This window comes from Palaemon carinicauda, unplaced genomic scaffold (genome assembly GCF_036898095.1).
Source record: "Palaemon carinicauda isolate YSFRI2023 unplaced genomic scaffold, ASM3689809v2 scaffold93, whole genome shotgun sequence".
Classification (NCBI taxonomy): domain Eukaryota; kingdom Metazoa; phylum Arthropoda; class Malacostraca; order Decapoda; family Palaemonidae; genus Palaemon; species Palaemon carinicauda.
In genome coordinates, this window is record NW_027172237.1 from 75,709 (window position 1) to 93,599 (window position 17,891).

General features: G+C 43.0%; 1 protein-coding gene across 1 annotated transcript; it reads left to right on the forward strand.

Moving 5' to 3' along the window:
- The first annotated feature begins 41 nt into the window (after positions 1–41).
- Positions 42–16,762, forward strand: LOC137637690 (uncharacterized). Its single transcript, XM_068369840.1, has 6 exons — positions 42–96; positions 888–913; positions 1,886–1,934; positions 4,813–4,880; positions 8,321–9,162; positions 16,177–16,762. Exons 1-6 carry the CDS (start codon positions 42–44, stop codon positions 16,760–16,762), a joined length of 1,626 nt encoding a protein of 541 aa, XP_068225941.1.
- The last annotated feature ends 1,129 nt before the right edge of the window (positions 16,763–17,891 follow it).

Genomic DNA, 17,891 nt, shown 5'->3' on the forward strand with positions numbered 1-17,891 from the left:
CAATGTCATGAGACCTCTTCTCTATATATGGAGAAATCATAATGAGAAGTATATCAGGAATGGAAGGAATAAGAGTTGGAGGAGAAAATATGAATGGTATTAGATTGGCAGATTGATTGCTTATGAGTTATCTGGCATCCTGACATCAAGATTGGCAGATGAAACTGCAAATACTTCTTGACACAGTAAAAAGTGAGAGCGAGAACATAGGACTAAAGACGGATTTTGACATAGGAAAAATCTATTTATGGGCTCAAGCCGTGTCGTCCTGATGGAAGGTCCCTCCGGCAGCTTCCTACTGTATAATATTTCTGCGAGTGATATTACAAGAGAATTGCCGTCAGGTATCACGGGGTTCTAACCCGCGGAACGACTATCCTAAGATATCGTGTATAATCAGGGACGTATCCATAGATAACCATAGATATCTGCACCCCCAATAGACTTTACCCAGTCTAGGAAACTAGGGGGAAGTATAAGTGAGGAGCCGTTACATATCCTCTCCCCCCCGTGGTAGCTACCCCCGTATGTCCTTGATGGCGACATTCCTTTGTTCGCAGCAAGTGGTAGCAGCACAAGAAAAAAAACCTGGAACCTCCAAATTGTAGCCTAATAATGGACGGAGCAACATTAAAACAAATAAGTGCCTTAGTTTATATAGGCAGTATAACACATGATTCGAGATGTAATAAAGAAACAGAAATAAGAATAACAGCAAAAAATGGTTACAACAATTGGAAAACCTTATTGACAAACAACAGGATAGGGATTCAGAAGTTAGAGCACTGAAAACCAATGTATGATACACACTTACCTATGGATCAGAAACGTGGACATCAAACATCATGGAAAATTCAATAAATGTAGCTGAATTATGGTTTTTACAGAATTGAACATCCCATGGACTGAGAGGGTAACAAATGATTAAGTACTGAGAAGATTGAATCAGGAGAGATCACTCCTAAAAGTGATAAGGAGGCAGATGGAATTTCTGGGACATGTAATAGGAAGAGAAAAGATCACAAACTTCTGTCCCTTATGGGAAAGATAGACGGGAGAAGAGCAAGAGGCCGGGAAAGGAAAAAGGTTTGGCTAGCTTACTAGGGGATGTAAATGAGCATGTAACAGCTGGACAATTTATAGAGGGGGCTAGGAACAGGACCAGATGGAGGCAATTGATAGCCCACATCGAGGACATGGAACCTAAATAGACAGATAGATAGATAGATGGATAGATAGTCGAGGCCGTTCATCTCTGTTTTATCCAGGTCTTTATCAAAATCAGTTTTCTAATTCATATGCCATGTCAATTTTATTATTGTTCCCTTTGTAGATTTCCTCTAATGTATCTTTGGCATCTGGGTGTATTTTACATTCCTTCATGATTTATATTATTTCCCTCTCTTGATTCAATGTGTCTTTTTAAAGTCTATTGAACTTATAATTAATGTTTCTTTCCTTCAGTAAATTTCTTCCACATAGTATTATAAAGTAATATATTATCTTCTACTCTTCCCTCTTGATAATTTATCAGGTTTGTTATTCTTTCATTTTCATATTTTTCTCTAAGTGGTCTTCTATTTCGTCTTTCATATGAGTCATTAATTTATGATGCATTTGCAAGGGTTATTGGTCTTAAATATTTGACTGTGGATTTCTTCATTTTTTTTTTATTAATTCTATTTTTGATGGTTTCCACTTCTTGGGCTTGTTTTTCTCTTGAACCTCCTTTTGTAGGCATTTAGCAATTATTTCTAAATTTTAACTTCTTTTTTTATCAAAGTTTTATATAGTTCAGGTTTTAGTGCGAGTATTGCTGCCTTTTTCTTAGAGACTTCTTTACCTTTTCCTCATGACATATCAGACCACAATCTAGTCCTGGTAGAAGTCACCATCAAAAAAAAAAAAAAAAAAAAAAAAAAAAAAAAAAAAAAGTGTAGTTTGGGATGAAAGTAGCCTATACAATACAAATACAGATGAAGAAAGTCTCAGGGAATATCAGGGAACACAAAAATATCATAGAGAGCAGAAATGTGACTACTTTATAGAGATGGAATCTGAAATTTCCACTGGAAAGAACATGTGATAGTTTTCCTCCTGTCATTGAAGTAAGGCATACAGCCATCATTATTCACAGGCTGTCTTCACAGATTCAGTCATTCGTTATTTAAGTACCATATGATTGAATGATTTTCTTTTAGAAGAATTGGTATTTCAAGTGAGAAAAATAATGAAATTGAAATTTATATATAATTCATGATAACTGGGTACTTTCATATTTGACAAAATTATTTGCCTTTTACTGAAAAAGTATTTAAAATTACCATCACATGATATGAATGAACGAATGATTTAAAGTTCTCTGGTATCCTGGCACATATGAAATTAGTTCAATGACACTAAACTTTAATTTTTCATTTTTAGGAAGAAGTACCACAGCCAAACAGGAAATGGAAGTCTCATTTAAACCCAGTTAGCTCGTTAACCTCAGACTCAATGTCAACCTTTTCTTTTGTGAAAGGCTATTTTGCCAGTGATGTTTTTTACAAATTGAAAAGGAATAAAAAGTAGAGCTAAACATATTTCATATTCGTAAGATATCCATTTTTAAAATTTATCTTTAAAAAAAAGTTAAAAATTTTCTGTTAACAAATAGAAGAAAAATATTTCTTCAAAAAACAAAAATATCAATGTAAGCTTTGTAATGGTTCAGTTCTCGAGAATAATTTACAAGGGAAAGAATATCCATAATGTTTTAAGCAGTAAACATGTCTATATAAAATCTGCATTAAATAAAATCATTACATATAAATTTTTTTTTGGGGGGGGGAACCTGAAAAAGGAAGTTAGGATAATATAAGGAATATGAAAAGAAATAAAGATAATAAGGAAAAGTGAGGAAAGAATTATAATACGGAATAAGAGAGGGACTAAGCATAATATCCAATAAAAAGGGTTTGAAAAATAATGCACAATGAAATGAACAAGAAAAATGTGTGAATAACAGAAATTAAAAGAAAACAGAAAAGGAGAAATGGAAGATAAAATATTGAAAAAATAATATTTTACCAAATGTGGATTAAAATCTTGTTTTTCAATCTAATTAAGCTAAAATTATTTTAACATACTACAAAGAAAGGAATTAAATATTATTAAGGGGATATAAACTGAAAATAATGAGTTTAAAAGATGAAAAAATATATATTGTATGAATAGATTAAAATTCAATGAAATGAGAGGGTAGAGGCAAATCATATTAAAGTAAATATTAAACAATAAATTATTTATAACAAACTTCATAATATTTTTGAAGAATTAAATTCTAAGGATTTGGGATTGTGAAGAAAATAGAATAACATTTAGAAGTGTACGTAAGAGTTTGTACTTTACACATTTTATTTTACAATTACTGTAATAAAACCTACAGTACAGTTAGTGGACTAAGTGAAAACATTATTTGCGGTGTTGGGCGACGTCATGTTGGTTAAAACCGCTAGATAGTTGGGACAGGTGGAGTTCACTAACCCTAGGGCACCAATATTACGCAGTTTTTTTAATATTCATGGTCATCTCTGTTACCTAACCCTTGCAATGATCGAGGGTTGACAGTAATAAAAGGGATTTTGACGTAATAAATCTATTTCTGGGTGAGATAGCCATGTCGTCTTAATGGAAGCTCCCTTCAGCTGTCAGGTATCATGGGGTTCTAACTCCCGGAACGACTATCCGAAGATATCGTGTATAATCAGGGACGTATCCGACGATAACCATAGATATCTGCACCCCAAATAGACTTTACCCAGTCTAATCCAATAAGGGGAAGGATAAGAGAGGAGCCGTTACATATCCTCTCACCTTACGGTGCCCTCGTACGTCTCTGGCGCCTCATTCCTTTGTCGCAGCTTCAATCTACTGTTGTGCTGTTTTGTTGTGCACTCTTTATCAGCTTATTTTGAAGATTTTCTTCGTATGATGGCTTCCTCCTCATCGTCTAAGTTAATTTACCAAGAGGGTATGCTGGAAACTTAGGGGCAATGATTCCCTGTAATGCATCAAACAGCAGAAAACTGAAAATCTGCGTTTGAACGACACTGCCGTACAAGTCCACACAGCGGCCCTAAGATGTCAACTGCCTTGACTCAACGCTTGGATGTGCTATGTCACAATCTCGTCTCGTAAGATGATCTCACTGTATGGAGGAATCACTATATGAAGTGTTTGAGTAACGACAGATGGCAGGTGACAGGGATCCGATTGCTCGAACATCACGATCACTACAGGAATAGAGAGAAGTGTGATCGCATTAAGCTCTGAACCGTGATGTCCTGTCGCTGGGTGTCTTTACGTGTGGTGTCCTAGTATTAGAATAATGATCACGCAGTGACCGGGTGCATGGTTACTGTGTGTGTGGTGAGCTGTCTCTGAGATGGTTGCGAGATGGTCAGTCTTCATTCTCACTCCACTAGCGCAATTGATAAGCTTGTCAGTCGTATGCAGCAGCACAATACTTCTGCTGATCTGTTATCCTCCTGGGAGTTCAGGTTTCCTTGGAACTATCTGATGTTATGGCCAACAGTATGTGCTTATACAGTACATGAACACCTATACCTTATATCAAACCACCTCCCCTGACTGGGATGGTGGACGGTACATCATTGCCTTTCTCATGAATACGTGAGAGGAAGTTGGAAAAATTCTGGGGAAACTGAACAATCGACGTTCACAACTGGATTTTTCTTCTTCGGTGCAGGTGGTGCCATACCTGAAGGTTTGGCAGCATAAGTACAGTAGATCTTGAAGAAACAGCACTAGAAAGGGAGAGAGAGAGAGCACAGGCTTCTTCTCCTTGCCACTCTTCAAAATTGAGGATTTCTGGTCTGGTTATGACAAAACCGCAGGAGAGGTTCTAGGATCCTCTTCAAAACATGATAGGATTCACCAATGGTCATCAATGTTGGGTGTTTGTCCACAGGGGGAGCAGCACAGTGCACAGCAGCAGAAGTACTGGAGGTCCTAATATCAGTTAACCCTTCAGTAGTTCCGAAGTGGACAGATTCCAATTGATACTAAGGGAAGGCATAACATTCTCAGGTCCAAATCTCTGCTAATGTTGTCATTGGTCAGTAGACGGGAGGACAAACTTTGAGAAGGAGGCAGAGGAGTATTACCTTTACTGTGGGAGTCTCCTCCATCTTTCAGAATTTCTCTGGAGGACTCAGCTCTAGAGGAACTCAAAGAAGGCGAAGCAGGCCGAGAACCAGAAGCTCTGAAGAAGCTAAAAAGCTTCTTTGACAACAGTTTGAGTGCTGCCGCATCTGAAGCCGATGAGTCTCTCTTAGGTAACAACAAGTCTTCCTCTTCTTCACAATCTCTACCCATTGCAGAGGCAGCCAAAATTAACACATGTCATAGGGGATGACTGTAAACACTCATGCCCCATGCAAAATATTTACAAAGTAGATGAGGATCCACAACAATCTTGCTCATAAACCTAACAAAATTGCTGCCAGACTTACTAGGGTACACTCGCACATCTGCACGTGGAGTTCCCCTCACATCAAACACTCCGAAGAGAGAGCAAAAGATTAATACACCTATGGTAACTGAAGACGCAGAGAATTACAAGAATACTACTTGCCGCCTGAAAGCAAAGTGCCTACTCAGTAGCCACCCGCCAGTAACTTCAACCACTTCTTTATAAATTTTAACAAGAAAGTTCCAGCTTCGCTAAAATCTTACTATGTACTACAGAAGGATGAAAGGTTTTATTCTTGTAGGAACAACCTTTGATTCACAATATTTGGTTCCAATTCTTAGAACCTAACAAAAAATCTCAGGATATTGAAACCTTTAGCTTTCATTAATTTTTGCAACTGCATATTCACAGATATAGTATGGAAATGTAAAATGTGGGTAATGAGGAATTAATATTCCCATTTACTAAGACTCTGAGATAAATAGAGAAAAAATTTTCAAAACAAAAATTACATATGAAAATTATAATGGAATACGAAACAAACCTTTGGGCGAACCTGGTCTATGTTGAACCTTCTTTGCCGTTTGTTTGTTACATATACAATATTAGCATTTCTGTATTTCTAGAATCTGGTATTGACCTCCATATCATTCTCCTTTCTCAAGCAATATTTCAATTGATATATATATATATATATATATATATATATATATATATATATATATATATATATATATATATATATATATATATATATATATATATTTCTGGGCTCGAACCTGTGCCGCCCAGTGAATAAGCTCCATTTAGCACTTATTCTTAGGTAATTTACTGCTAAATATACCAGAGAAAAAATGTAAAGGAGTGCTAGGTTAACTAGCTCGCTCACCTATTGGTGTCGGTATAAAATTGGGCGTATAATCCAGAGGTCCCGCACTATTTAGATTCATCCACGACAGAAACCCCAATAGAGGAGAGCCGTTCAACCTCACTCGGTACTACTAACAATGCATCCGCTCAGAACCCAACTCCTTTTAGCACGTCTTGTGTGTAACCCGCTTTTTTGTTGTGCTCTCGTTTTTCCAATTATTTTCTTTGGATTATGGCTTCTTCGTCGGTTTCCCTGGAGACACCGTCTAAGTTAAGTACCAAGCTGTGTTTTGAGCAACCTAGATCGTTTAATATTTGAATTATAGGAGTTTATTCTCTTCGTTCATACCGATCTTGCTTGATTCCATTTACAGTTGGTACTCCTGTTTTGAGAGCTTTTAGTTTCACTTGCGGTGTTACTATATGTATTATTTTTATTATTAAATTTTATTTGTTATTATGGATATTCCTTATTTAGCGTTTAGAACCCTCGTGGTTCAATTTTTGGGCCGATATCATTTACGTATCGTTATGGCTGCCGACATTCGTGCTAGGCGGCAATGTTATTTTTTAAGCCATCAGGTGTGTCTTTTGTGATTTAATTATTATGTTGCATGCCTTGCCCAAAAATTTTTATGTGTTTATTTTATATTATCAGCACTATTACTATTATAATGAATATTGTGCTATTACTCCGTTTGATCTGTCTGGTTGGGGATCGTCAGTTGGTAGCCCTGCTGCTCCTTATCACGTGATCCTCCCCCATGCTCCCCCTCTCGCTAGGTGGGCGGCTAGGCTTCTCTCCCCCCCTCCCCTAGGGGACCGTTGCCTTCCCTCCTTGTAGAGGGGGTAGTTCAGTGTTTATGGACTTTGTCCTCCGGGTGTCCCGGCGGGTTCGGCTCTGTCTAGTCTGGTTGGCCACCGGTCAACAGAGTTGGATCCCGGTGCACCCTATTTTATATTCACTTATCACACTGGTTTATGTTATATGAAACCCTCTGGGTTCGGTTGGCGGTTCTTATCTACAGTTCCGCCCCCCTATTAATTTATAACAGTTCCTATGATGATTATATGACAGATCACTACCCCGGAGTTCCTATACGAATTGGTTTTGGATACTTTTATTTCCCGGCCCGGGGCTTAGCCTCGCCCCGGGAAATCAGACACCATGTGTCTTAATTTCTTGTTGTTGCATCCTTTTTTATACTCCCGGCTCGACCGGAATGGATGGCTACACTTTAGTCTTATGCTAGACTTATGTTTAGGCCGGGTCCTCCCCGCCCCTACTTAAGAATATTACAGTTAAGCCCTAATCTTGTGTTAGGCTTATGTTAGGCCCGGGTCCTCCGGACCCGCCCCTACTTAAGAGAATTACAGTTTCTCATATACTATTCTTTTTATAGATGGTGCATTGTCAGACGACGGCCTGTGCAGCTGTTCTACATCAGCCCTGCGGCCATACCGTCTGTCGGTCTCACGCCCTCTGCGGAGTGCAGCTGGAGGATGTCGTGGTATGGCACCCGGATAACTGTGTGGTCTGTTTTGACCTCGTTACCACCCTTGGATCTGACTCGGTGAGTCCCGTTGGCTATGTTGCCTTCTTATTTATCTTACCTTTTTTGGCATACATACACTATTTAGTAAGATATCTATGGTCTTAAAGGACCACTGGGAGCCTCCCCTTTTTAATTCCCACTATTATTTCAGGCATCCCCGGAGCAAAAGTCTGCGGCTCGGGCCACACTGAAAGTGTGGGTTGGTGGTTTTGCCCGGAACGTGAAGTCCAAGCGGCCGTACGTCCTCTCCGAGGACTACTGTTCCTTGATTTACCCCAACGCCAAGTCTTCAGCCGCTGTGGCTAGGCATGTTGCAGCTCCCATCATTGCCCACATTGATGCCACCATAGCGGGGTTTATTGATCCAGAGCACGATCCGTCGGACGCCCCCGGAGATCTAGAAGACAATGTTGCCTCCATGAACCTTGACGTGGAACCCATGTTATTGGATGATCCAGATACAGGTAGGGTGGTAAGTGAGGCAGGTGTTTCCGGCGCTGAGATTCCTATCCTCAGCCCCTCTCTTTCTTCTTCATCTGATCGCTCTTCCTTTCATGGTTTTTCTGGGGACCGTGATTCGTCCCAACGATCACACCCGGTTCCCCCCAAGAATAAGTCTAGAACCTTACCTAAAGTTCGTAAGCCTCATAAGGCTTCTCATGGTTCTAAACAGAATACAAACCTGTCATCTAAGGCTTCTGGCTCCTCCTCTAAGTCTCGCGACCCGGGAGTTCATTCCGCCACACCTGCTGCTAGCCCGGGCCTTTCCGAATCAGCCATGCTTCGCATCGTGTCGGAGATGCAGGCTAAGTTGGTATCAGAGATGCAGTCTAAGATGGACACGATGTTCTCTAACATCGGTCAGAGACTTGGGGCATTAGAGCAAGGTGCTCCGGAGCGAGTCCAAAGCTCTCTCATCCCGGATGCCTCTAAGCTCCCGCCGTTTGCCAAAAACAACCCTTGGCGTATGGCTCTTCATTCCCCGTTCTCAGACGGAATGTTAACTTTGGAGGGTCTTGGCACTCGTCCCCTAGAGGACTTTGAATTCTTTCCTCCTGGTCTGGCATTTCCATTTCATGGTTATGCCAGGCTTACCGAGGAAGCTTTGGTTCGGTTAGACAAGGTCCCCAAGGAGACAGTCATCTTCCCAAAAGAGCAAGCCCAATCTGTGTGGGCCAGATTCCTGAATGACATCGGCTGCACCAACACTATGTTGACGCCTTATAAGAGCTCCTTCACAATGTTCCTAATGGACAAAAACACCGTGACTCCATGTGTCAATAAGGTAGCAGAGCTTGCCTTCTAATATGCTCTGGAGGAGAAGCCCTTGCCTCCCATCCGAGAGGTGGATCCAATCTCCCTCCTTCTTCCTTCAGGCATTGAGTGTTGGGACAACGTCCATACCACATTTACTTCTGGAAAGCTAGCAGCAGACTGTGCTTCGGTAATGTTTAGTGAGCGGCTTCCCCGTCTCCCGGAATCCCTCATTAAACAGGAGTATGATTCCCGCCTACGCGTTGGCCGTACTCTGAACCTGGCCACTTCCACGGAGTCGATAGCCTTGACTTACGATACTGAGAGTATTTTTAAATCTCTCAACAAGGCTACGTTGCAGTCATTATACTATGACCTGTATGACTTCGCTACTGCTAAACGCAGGTGTCGCAAACATGTCCTGGCAGAGGCGACTATTAGGCATGAACCTAATAAGCTTATCCGGTCCTCCTGTTGGGGTTCAAACCTCTTCTCTGAGGACCTTGTAGAGGAAGTCTTGGCGGAGGCCACTAGAGTCAACCAGAGCCTTAAAGCCCGTTGGGGTTTGACTCCTAAACGTAAATCTGACCCTGCAAATTACCAAGCCCGGGGTAGGAAGAAGCTCCGTCCATATACCTCCACCCAGTTCAGGCAACAGCAGAGTGGTTCGTCCATTTTCCGGCTGCCTCTTCCCCCATCTCCTGTTGCCCCGGCACAGCCTTCCACCTCTCAGGCTCCTTCGGACGACTATGTCACCGTTCTGCTTCCTAAGAGCCAGCTTTCTGGTGCCTCCGCCACTTCTCCTGCCTTTAACCAGTCGTATGAGGCTCATAGCTCTTCCCAGAGTTATGGTAGAGGTAGAGGCTACCACCGTGGTTCTAACCAGAACAAAGGCAGGGGAAGAGCCTTTCGCAGAGGAAAGAACTTCCGAGGCGGACGTGGAGGCAACTCCTCAAACCAATACTGAGGTGCAGCAGGTAGGGGGGAGGCTCTATGCCTTCCGCAACAAATGGAGGTTCAGTCCCTGGGCGTTCAGTATCATCTCCAAGGGACTGGGGTGGAGTTGGATTCAAGGACCTCCTCCACCGAACAGATTTCATCAGCATTCCACTCCGGACCTAGTCGAATTTGTCCAGGACCTGTTACAAAAGAACGCCATACAAGAAACGAAACACCTGAAGTTTCAGGGTCGGCTGTTCAGTGTCCCGAAGAAGGATTCGGACAAGAGAAGAGTGATTCTAGACCTATCCCTTCTCAACTTGTCCATTCAATGCGACAAGTTTCGAATGCTTACCGTCTCGCAGGTGCGGACCTTACTTCCCCGTGGGGCCGTCACCACCTCTATCGATCTTACAGACGCCTATTATCACGTCCCGATAGCGAGACACTTCCGTCCGTACCTAGGCTTTCGCTTAGGGGACAAAAGTTACTCCTTCAAGGTGATGCCTTTCGGGCTCAACATCGCCCCAAGGATCTTCACAAAGTTAGCAGAAGTCGCTGTTCAGGAACTCAGGAATCAAGGGATTCAAGTAGTAGCCTATCTGGACGACTGGCTCATTTGGTCAGACACCTCCCAAAATTGCCTAAAAGCCACTCACAAAGTCATCCATTATCTTCAATCTCTAGGCTTCCAGATCAACTTCAAGAAGTCCCGTCTTCTTCCAAAATCGAAGTTCCAATGGCTCGGCCTGCAATGGGATCTTATATCTCATACTCTGTGTCTTCCCAGACCCAAGAGGTTAGAGATTGCAAGGAACACCAAACGCTTTCTCAAAGACAAAGTAAGTTCCAGACGACTCCAAGAGAGGATTCTGGGGTCCCTTCAGTTTGCCTCAGTGACGGATCTTCTTCTGAAGGCAAAATTGAAAGATATCAATCGTGTCTGGCGTTCGAGGGCGAACCGGAAGCTCCGGGACAGGAAAGTCCGCCTTCCTCCCATTCTACGGGAAAGACTTCTTCCTTGGACAAGAGCAAACAGTCTGTCAAAGTCAGTTCCCCTTCGATTTCCGCCTCCGAAATTAATCATTCACACGGACGCATCCTTATCAGGTTGGGGCGGCTATTCTCAGCTCAAGAAAGTTCAAGGTCTTTGGACTCCCTTGTTCCGCCAATTTCACATCAATGTGCTAGAGGCCATAGCAGTTCTTCTAACCCTGAAACGTCTCGCTCTTCCCAAGAAACAACACCTTCGTCTGGTCCTCGACAGCGAAGTGGTGGTCCGCTGCCTCAACAGAGGCGGGTCAAAGTCAGGGCCTCTGAACCATGTTCTAGTAGCCATATTCTCCCTAGCAGCCTTGAACCGTTGGCATCTTTCAGCTGTCCACCTGGCGGGAGTCCGGAATGTAGTGGCAGACGCCCTGTCCCGGACCTCCCCTCTAGAATCGGAATGGTCACTCGATCTAAAGTCATTTCGGTGGATTCTCTCTCAGGTTCCCGGTCTCCAAGTGGACCTCTTCGCCACGGAATCCAACCACAAATTGAGAGTATATGTGGCTCCCAATCTAGACCCTCAGGCTTACGCCACAGACGCCATGTCACAGAATTGGGACACCTGGGAAAAGATTTATCTCTTTCCCCCGGTGAATCTTTTGCTGAAAGTTCTAGACAAACTGAGATCCTTCAAGGGACAAGTAGCCTTGGTCGCACCCAACTGGCCCAAGAGCAACTGGTATCCTCTCCTGCGAGAGTTGAGACTATACCCTCACCCGATACCCAATCCGGTTCTGTCTCAGATAGTACAAACACGCGTTGTGTACGCTTTCTCAAACATTCAGAGCGCCCTAACTTTATGGACTTTATGAAGTTTGCGGCTATGCATGGTGCCAATATTGATCCTCAAAACACCTTGTTCCTAGAATCGGATAAACGGGATTCCATCATCCGCCAGTATGACTCTGCAGTTAAAAAGTTGGCAAAATTTTTAATAGACTCAGACGTGAACTGTATGAACTTGAACCTTACAGTCACTTTCTTTAGATCTTTATTAGAATCAGGTCTGGCAGCCAATACTATCACCACTATTAAATCGGCTCTGAAAAAGATCTTCCTAGTGGGTTTTAACATAGACTTAACCGACTCTTTGTTAGCTTCAATTCCGAAAGCTTGTGCCAGACTGAAACCGGTTACTCGTCCTACCCCGGTGACCTGGTTCCTTAATGACGTACTCAAATTGGCTTCTGATACCATTAACAGTTCTTGTGATTACATTCCCCTTCTCAGGAAAACACTTTTCCTGGTGAGCTTGGCTTCCGGGGCAAGAATTTCTGAATTGGCAGCCTTGTTGAGAGACCCGGGTCATATTGACTTCCTGCCTTCGGGAGAGGTCCTTCTTTCTCCTAACAAATTCTTTTTGGCTAAGAACGAAGACCCTCAAAACAGATGGTCCTCCTGGAAAATTGTTCCCCTCACGCAAGATCCGTCTCTGTGCCCTGTTACTACTCTTAGGTCTTATTTATCCCGGACCTCCTCTAACTCCTCGGGGCCTCTATTCGTTAGAGAACAAGGCGGTACCATTACTATTAAAGGGATCAGGCAACAAATTTTGTATTTTATTAAACAAGCTAACCCTGACTCTTTTCCTCTTGCACATGATATCAGGGCGGTTGCTACCTCGGTGAACTTCTTTCACCACATGAATTTTACAGACCTTTCCAGGTATACAGGGTGGAAATCACCGTCAGTGTTCAAGAAACACTACCTTAAACATTTGGAAGCCCTAAAATTTTCTACAGTAGCCGCAGGGAGCGAAGTTACTCCCAGGTAACTCACAGGTTAATGCCTTGTCTCTTTATCTCTCCCTCTTACCTGCCTCATTTATACCCTATTGTATTCGTTGGTCTCGCACCTGAATACTGTTATTATATTTGTAAATTTTTATACTCCTGAGTATCTGTATATATTATCACTCACGGCATTATTATACCTACCTTATTGGATTTATGTTCATATTTAAGATACCCTTATAATTGTTTTTTGGTACTCATCTCTGATTAAAAGCATCCTGTATTTCCCTTACGCTTATGTTTTTTCCTTTATTTTGCAAGTTTGGTGACATTTTCTCTTGTATAGATTCACTGGGCGGCACAGGTTCGAGCCCAGAAAAGGGATTTTGACGTAGGAAAAATCTATTTCTGGGCGAAGGACCTGTGCCGCCCAGTGAACCCTCCCAGCTCCTCTCCCTTGGAGTCCCCAAACTTTGGGTGCTAAGGAGTTGGGTTCTGAGCGGATGCATGTTAGTAGTACCGAGTGAGGTTGAACGGCTCTCCTCTATTGGGGTTTCTGTCGTGGATGAATCTAAATAGTGCGGGACCTCTGGATTATACGCCCAATTTTATACCGACACCAATAGGTGAGCGAGCTAGTTAACCTAGCACTCCTTTACATTTTTTCTCTGGTATATTTAGCAGTAAATTACCTAAGAATAAGTGCTAAATGGAGCTTATTCACTGGGCGGCACAGGTCCTTCGCCCAGAAATAGATTTTTCCTACGTCAAAATCCCTATATATATATATATATATATATATATATATATATATATATATATATATATATATATATATATATATATATATATATATATATATATATATATATATATATATATATATATGTATATTTTTGGGCTTGGCCATGTCATCCTGATGTAAGGTTCCTTTAGGTAGCTTTCTAAGGGATATTTGCTACAGTGATACTCCCAGAGAATCAACCGTAGGTATCCAGAATTCTAACTCCTGGCACGAGTATCCTTAATATATCTTTAAGGATATCGCATAAAATCAGGGGACGTATTTTTTGATACGACACATACCAATCTTCACCCCAAATAGATTTAACTCTTTGAGGGGGAAGAGTGGCGAACAAAAGGGGAGCCATTATCAAGGTACCCAGTGGACCCCCTCCCTGTACTACTACGGCCCATCTTTCCTTTGAACTGTAGCATTTAAGCCAAGTGCGCTCCCAAATTTCTCTCGGTGTTGTTACTGTTTATTGGAATATTATTATGCAATCGCCAGCATCTTCATCCTCTGGAAAGTTGAGTATTTGATCTTTCCTGTGTATAATTTACAGCTCCCTTCTCACAGTTGAATTTGCATAATCTAAGTGTGTTAAGTGGAGCACAGCCAACCCCGGATGTGGCCCTTTTGAGACCGCTGTTGCACGTCATAAATGCAATTATTTAGTTAGTAGTGCGACGCTCCCGGAAAATTGCATATATATAATATTTCCTCTTCCAATATGTAACGTTACTTTCGTATACGACAGGACCCCGGTGGTATCACTCATAGACGCGGTCCCCACCCAAGTTAGGCTAGCCTAACCCATTTTGTATACGTTAGTAATGTAAATCCCATTGTTTAACCTCTTGTATTGTTCCTATTAATTCGGTTGGGGATATATCTCCCCTAAAATTTATTGGTCTAATTCGATACGTTTCACTTGTAGAGAAAAGAGGATAAACCCTTCCTCCCCCCTGAGCGCCGCCATCCCAAGCGGCAACCCAATCTTTCGTCATCGCCACAGAGTAGTTAACTCCGGCTTGACTTGGATAGTTTTTTACTGTCTATCTTCCTTGCCACCGAGAATCCCGGCTTCGAAGTATGACAGTAACTCAGGGTGTATTGTCTTGCAGCCGGCAATGTCGCCGACAGGGGAATCGTGATTCCTCTGCCGCCCATGACGTTGTCGGCATGGGAAGCTATGCTTCCTTAGTTTACAACCGAAAGTAGGCGGCATACATGCCGCCACCTTTCTCCCTTGTAGACTATAAGACATGTCTTATAGCCGACAATGTCGCCGACAGGGGAATTCTTATTCCTCTGCCGCCCACGACGGAGTCGGCACAGGAAGCCATGCTTCCTTGGTTTACAGATGAGAGTAGGCGGCATACTTGCCGCCGCCTTTCTCCCATGCAAACTATAAGACCCTATTCCCTGCCCCCCCTGTCATTTAGTGTTGGCCTAGCCGTCACAATTTTCTTTTGGCTGGTATTCTACAATCATCCCGGCTTGCCAGGTTGACAGAGTTGCTGGCCGGGATCCTACCAGCAGCGGTTGGGTTACCGTCTCGGCCATCTCCCCATTATGTCCTTCCTTCACCAGAAGCAAATGCCACGGGGGGAAAGGCTGAGCCGGCCCTGACGGCTGCCGGTGGAAAACCCATTATGCTGTTGAGAATTCTTCAGTCCTCTCTTGGACTGCCATCCACAAACCTTGCAACTGGCAGTACAGACAGTGGCAAAAGTTGTGGCTGGATGGAAACTAGAATCAAATGCATTCCTCCCCTTCCATTAGAACTCTTATTCTGGGAAGGAGGCAGTAGCCCTCCTACACTTCCAATTATTGTGCTAAACCATAATACAAAATCCTCCCTACCATTCTTTCTCTCTCTCTATCAGTTAGTGCCGCCAAGCACTAGCTTAAAACTACAGTATACGACGATACAGTAGCCAGTATATCTGCAGTATATATCAATACAGCAGTTAGAAAACTACAGTATACAATAATACAGTAGTATAAGTATTTCTAACATATTCTGTGTATCCTCTCACAGTCTATTGTTTGGACCGTATAAAATGTTGATGTGAAGTATTCCTTCAACACCCTGATTATCGGGACACTTATAAATCACCGTTAAGTATTAATATTCTACAAGTGGAGGAGTTAGTGTAAATATTCACTGGCTCCGGCTCTACATAAGGGAGTTATTCCACTCTGTATTTTCCCTTATAGGGAAATTAAATATTGATATTGACGGAGGTCACAGCAATTGCCTGGGAGAGGAAACACAGATATGTCTTTCCTATTTCCTTTCTAGCTTACTATCCAAAGCTATTAAATATAATAGTAAGTATTACTATTTCAAATATGCATTTATATCAATGATATAAATAACTCGATACTCATTTCACCTTTTCTTTCCTTACAGGAGGAGCCAATGGTGAAGTGTACAGTCGTGTTCTGCAACCACAAGAGCAAGGACTTTTGTGGGCATACGATGTACAGGTCCCATGCCCCCTGCAGCATCGTATCTCGATCCCTGAGGTACTGGGACCCAAAGGGCTGCTCCATCTGCTTGGCCCTGATGACCGAAGGATTTGGAGAAGATATCCCTGACACTACAGAGTCAAGGGATGCAGCAAGAGAAACTCTTCGAAGGTGGGTAAGAGGGTTCCAGAAGAACTCTCCGGGACCTTACCTACCTGATGAATCTTTGAGGTGCCTTCTGTTCCCTAAGGCCCAATCCAGCGCGGTTGTGCCCAAAGTACAGGTCAAGCCTCCCTTCATCCAACTGACAGCGGATGCAGACATTAATAAGGCACTGAAAGGCATGGACATCCACCGGAAGCGGATGTCGGAGGTGTCTACTGACACCGAAAAGGACCTTCTACCAAAAGACCTTGAGGAAGATGTGGTTCAACCACCTACGGAGGAAGATGGATCCATTTCAATGGTAACTGAGGACCCTCAGTTTTCCGTGATGGCATATCAACCTGTGCCTTCAACCTCTTCAGCCCCAACTCCCCATCCGGATGTGCTGATTGGCAGGAGCGAAGCGCTCCTAGAGTCGATTCAGCAGATGATGGCAGTTGGAACAGCAGGAGATTAAGCAAGATCTCAAAGGGACGAAGAAAGAGGTAAGAGAAGGGAAATGCTCTGGCGCTTCCAAAGGCTTTACTAAGCCTCTTAGAGTATCTGACTTACCTCACTGCTCCGAAAACAACCCATTTAGGTACACAGAGTACATGCCCATGATGAATGGGAAGCTTTATTTCTCCGAGAAGTTTCCGAGAAGTTGGGGGCCAAACCCCTTGAAGATCTCCAATTCTGGCCTAGCTTTTCGGCATACCCAGATTGTTACGTGAGACTGCGGGATGAACCAGCATCCCGTGAGGAGACGGAACCGAAGGAAGTCATTGTCTTTGAGCATGACAAGGCACAGGCTATCCTATCCAAGACACTAAAAGGAGTCGGTTATACAAACTCCAAAGTCTTAGCATTGAGCAAGAGGCATCCTACCTTCATTGCTCCTTCCTCCAGAGCTTTCCCCTTTTTGGTGAAAGCCCTTGACTGTGTCATGAGAGCAGTCAATGAGGGCAAACCATGCCCAGTGCTAGAGGAATGTAAACCATTACCTATAGCCATGCCTACCTGCGAAGAGAAGTGGAACGAAGTTCATCTAACCTTCTCCGTCTCTAAGTTGGATCCGGAGATAGCAGGTCAGCAGTTCAATGAGAACCTTCCAAAGCTGCCGGAGCATCTTTTGAGAAGGGAACTGGAGACAAAAGAGAGACTAGCCGCTTCTTTGTCTCTTCAGAACTGCCTGGAAATGTGTGCAGGCCTTACCAACAGCCCAGACATGTATATGGTCTTAGCCAAGTCTCACATGGGTACCCTTGTGAAGGACTTGTATGCCTTCATCAGGTCCAATAGGGCCTGTAGAGAGCAAGTGTTTGCCGCAGCAACGGTCAAACACAAACCCAGGAAGTTGATCACTTCATGCATCTGGGGCAAGGATCTCTTCCCACAAGATGTGGTTCAGGAGGTTACCGTATTGCTAAAGCCGCCACGGAGAATAGGAACCTTCTCCAAAAGTGGGGCATGTCTTCCAAGAGGAAATCATCCTCGAACGGTGGTCCCCAACCTAAGAACAAGAAGACAAAGAAAGCACGTAGACCTGCACAACTTCCGACCGTGACCATGGCCACAGTGCCTCAAATGGTAGCTCAGCCGCAAAC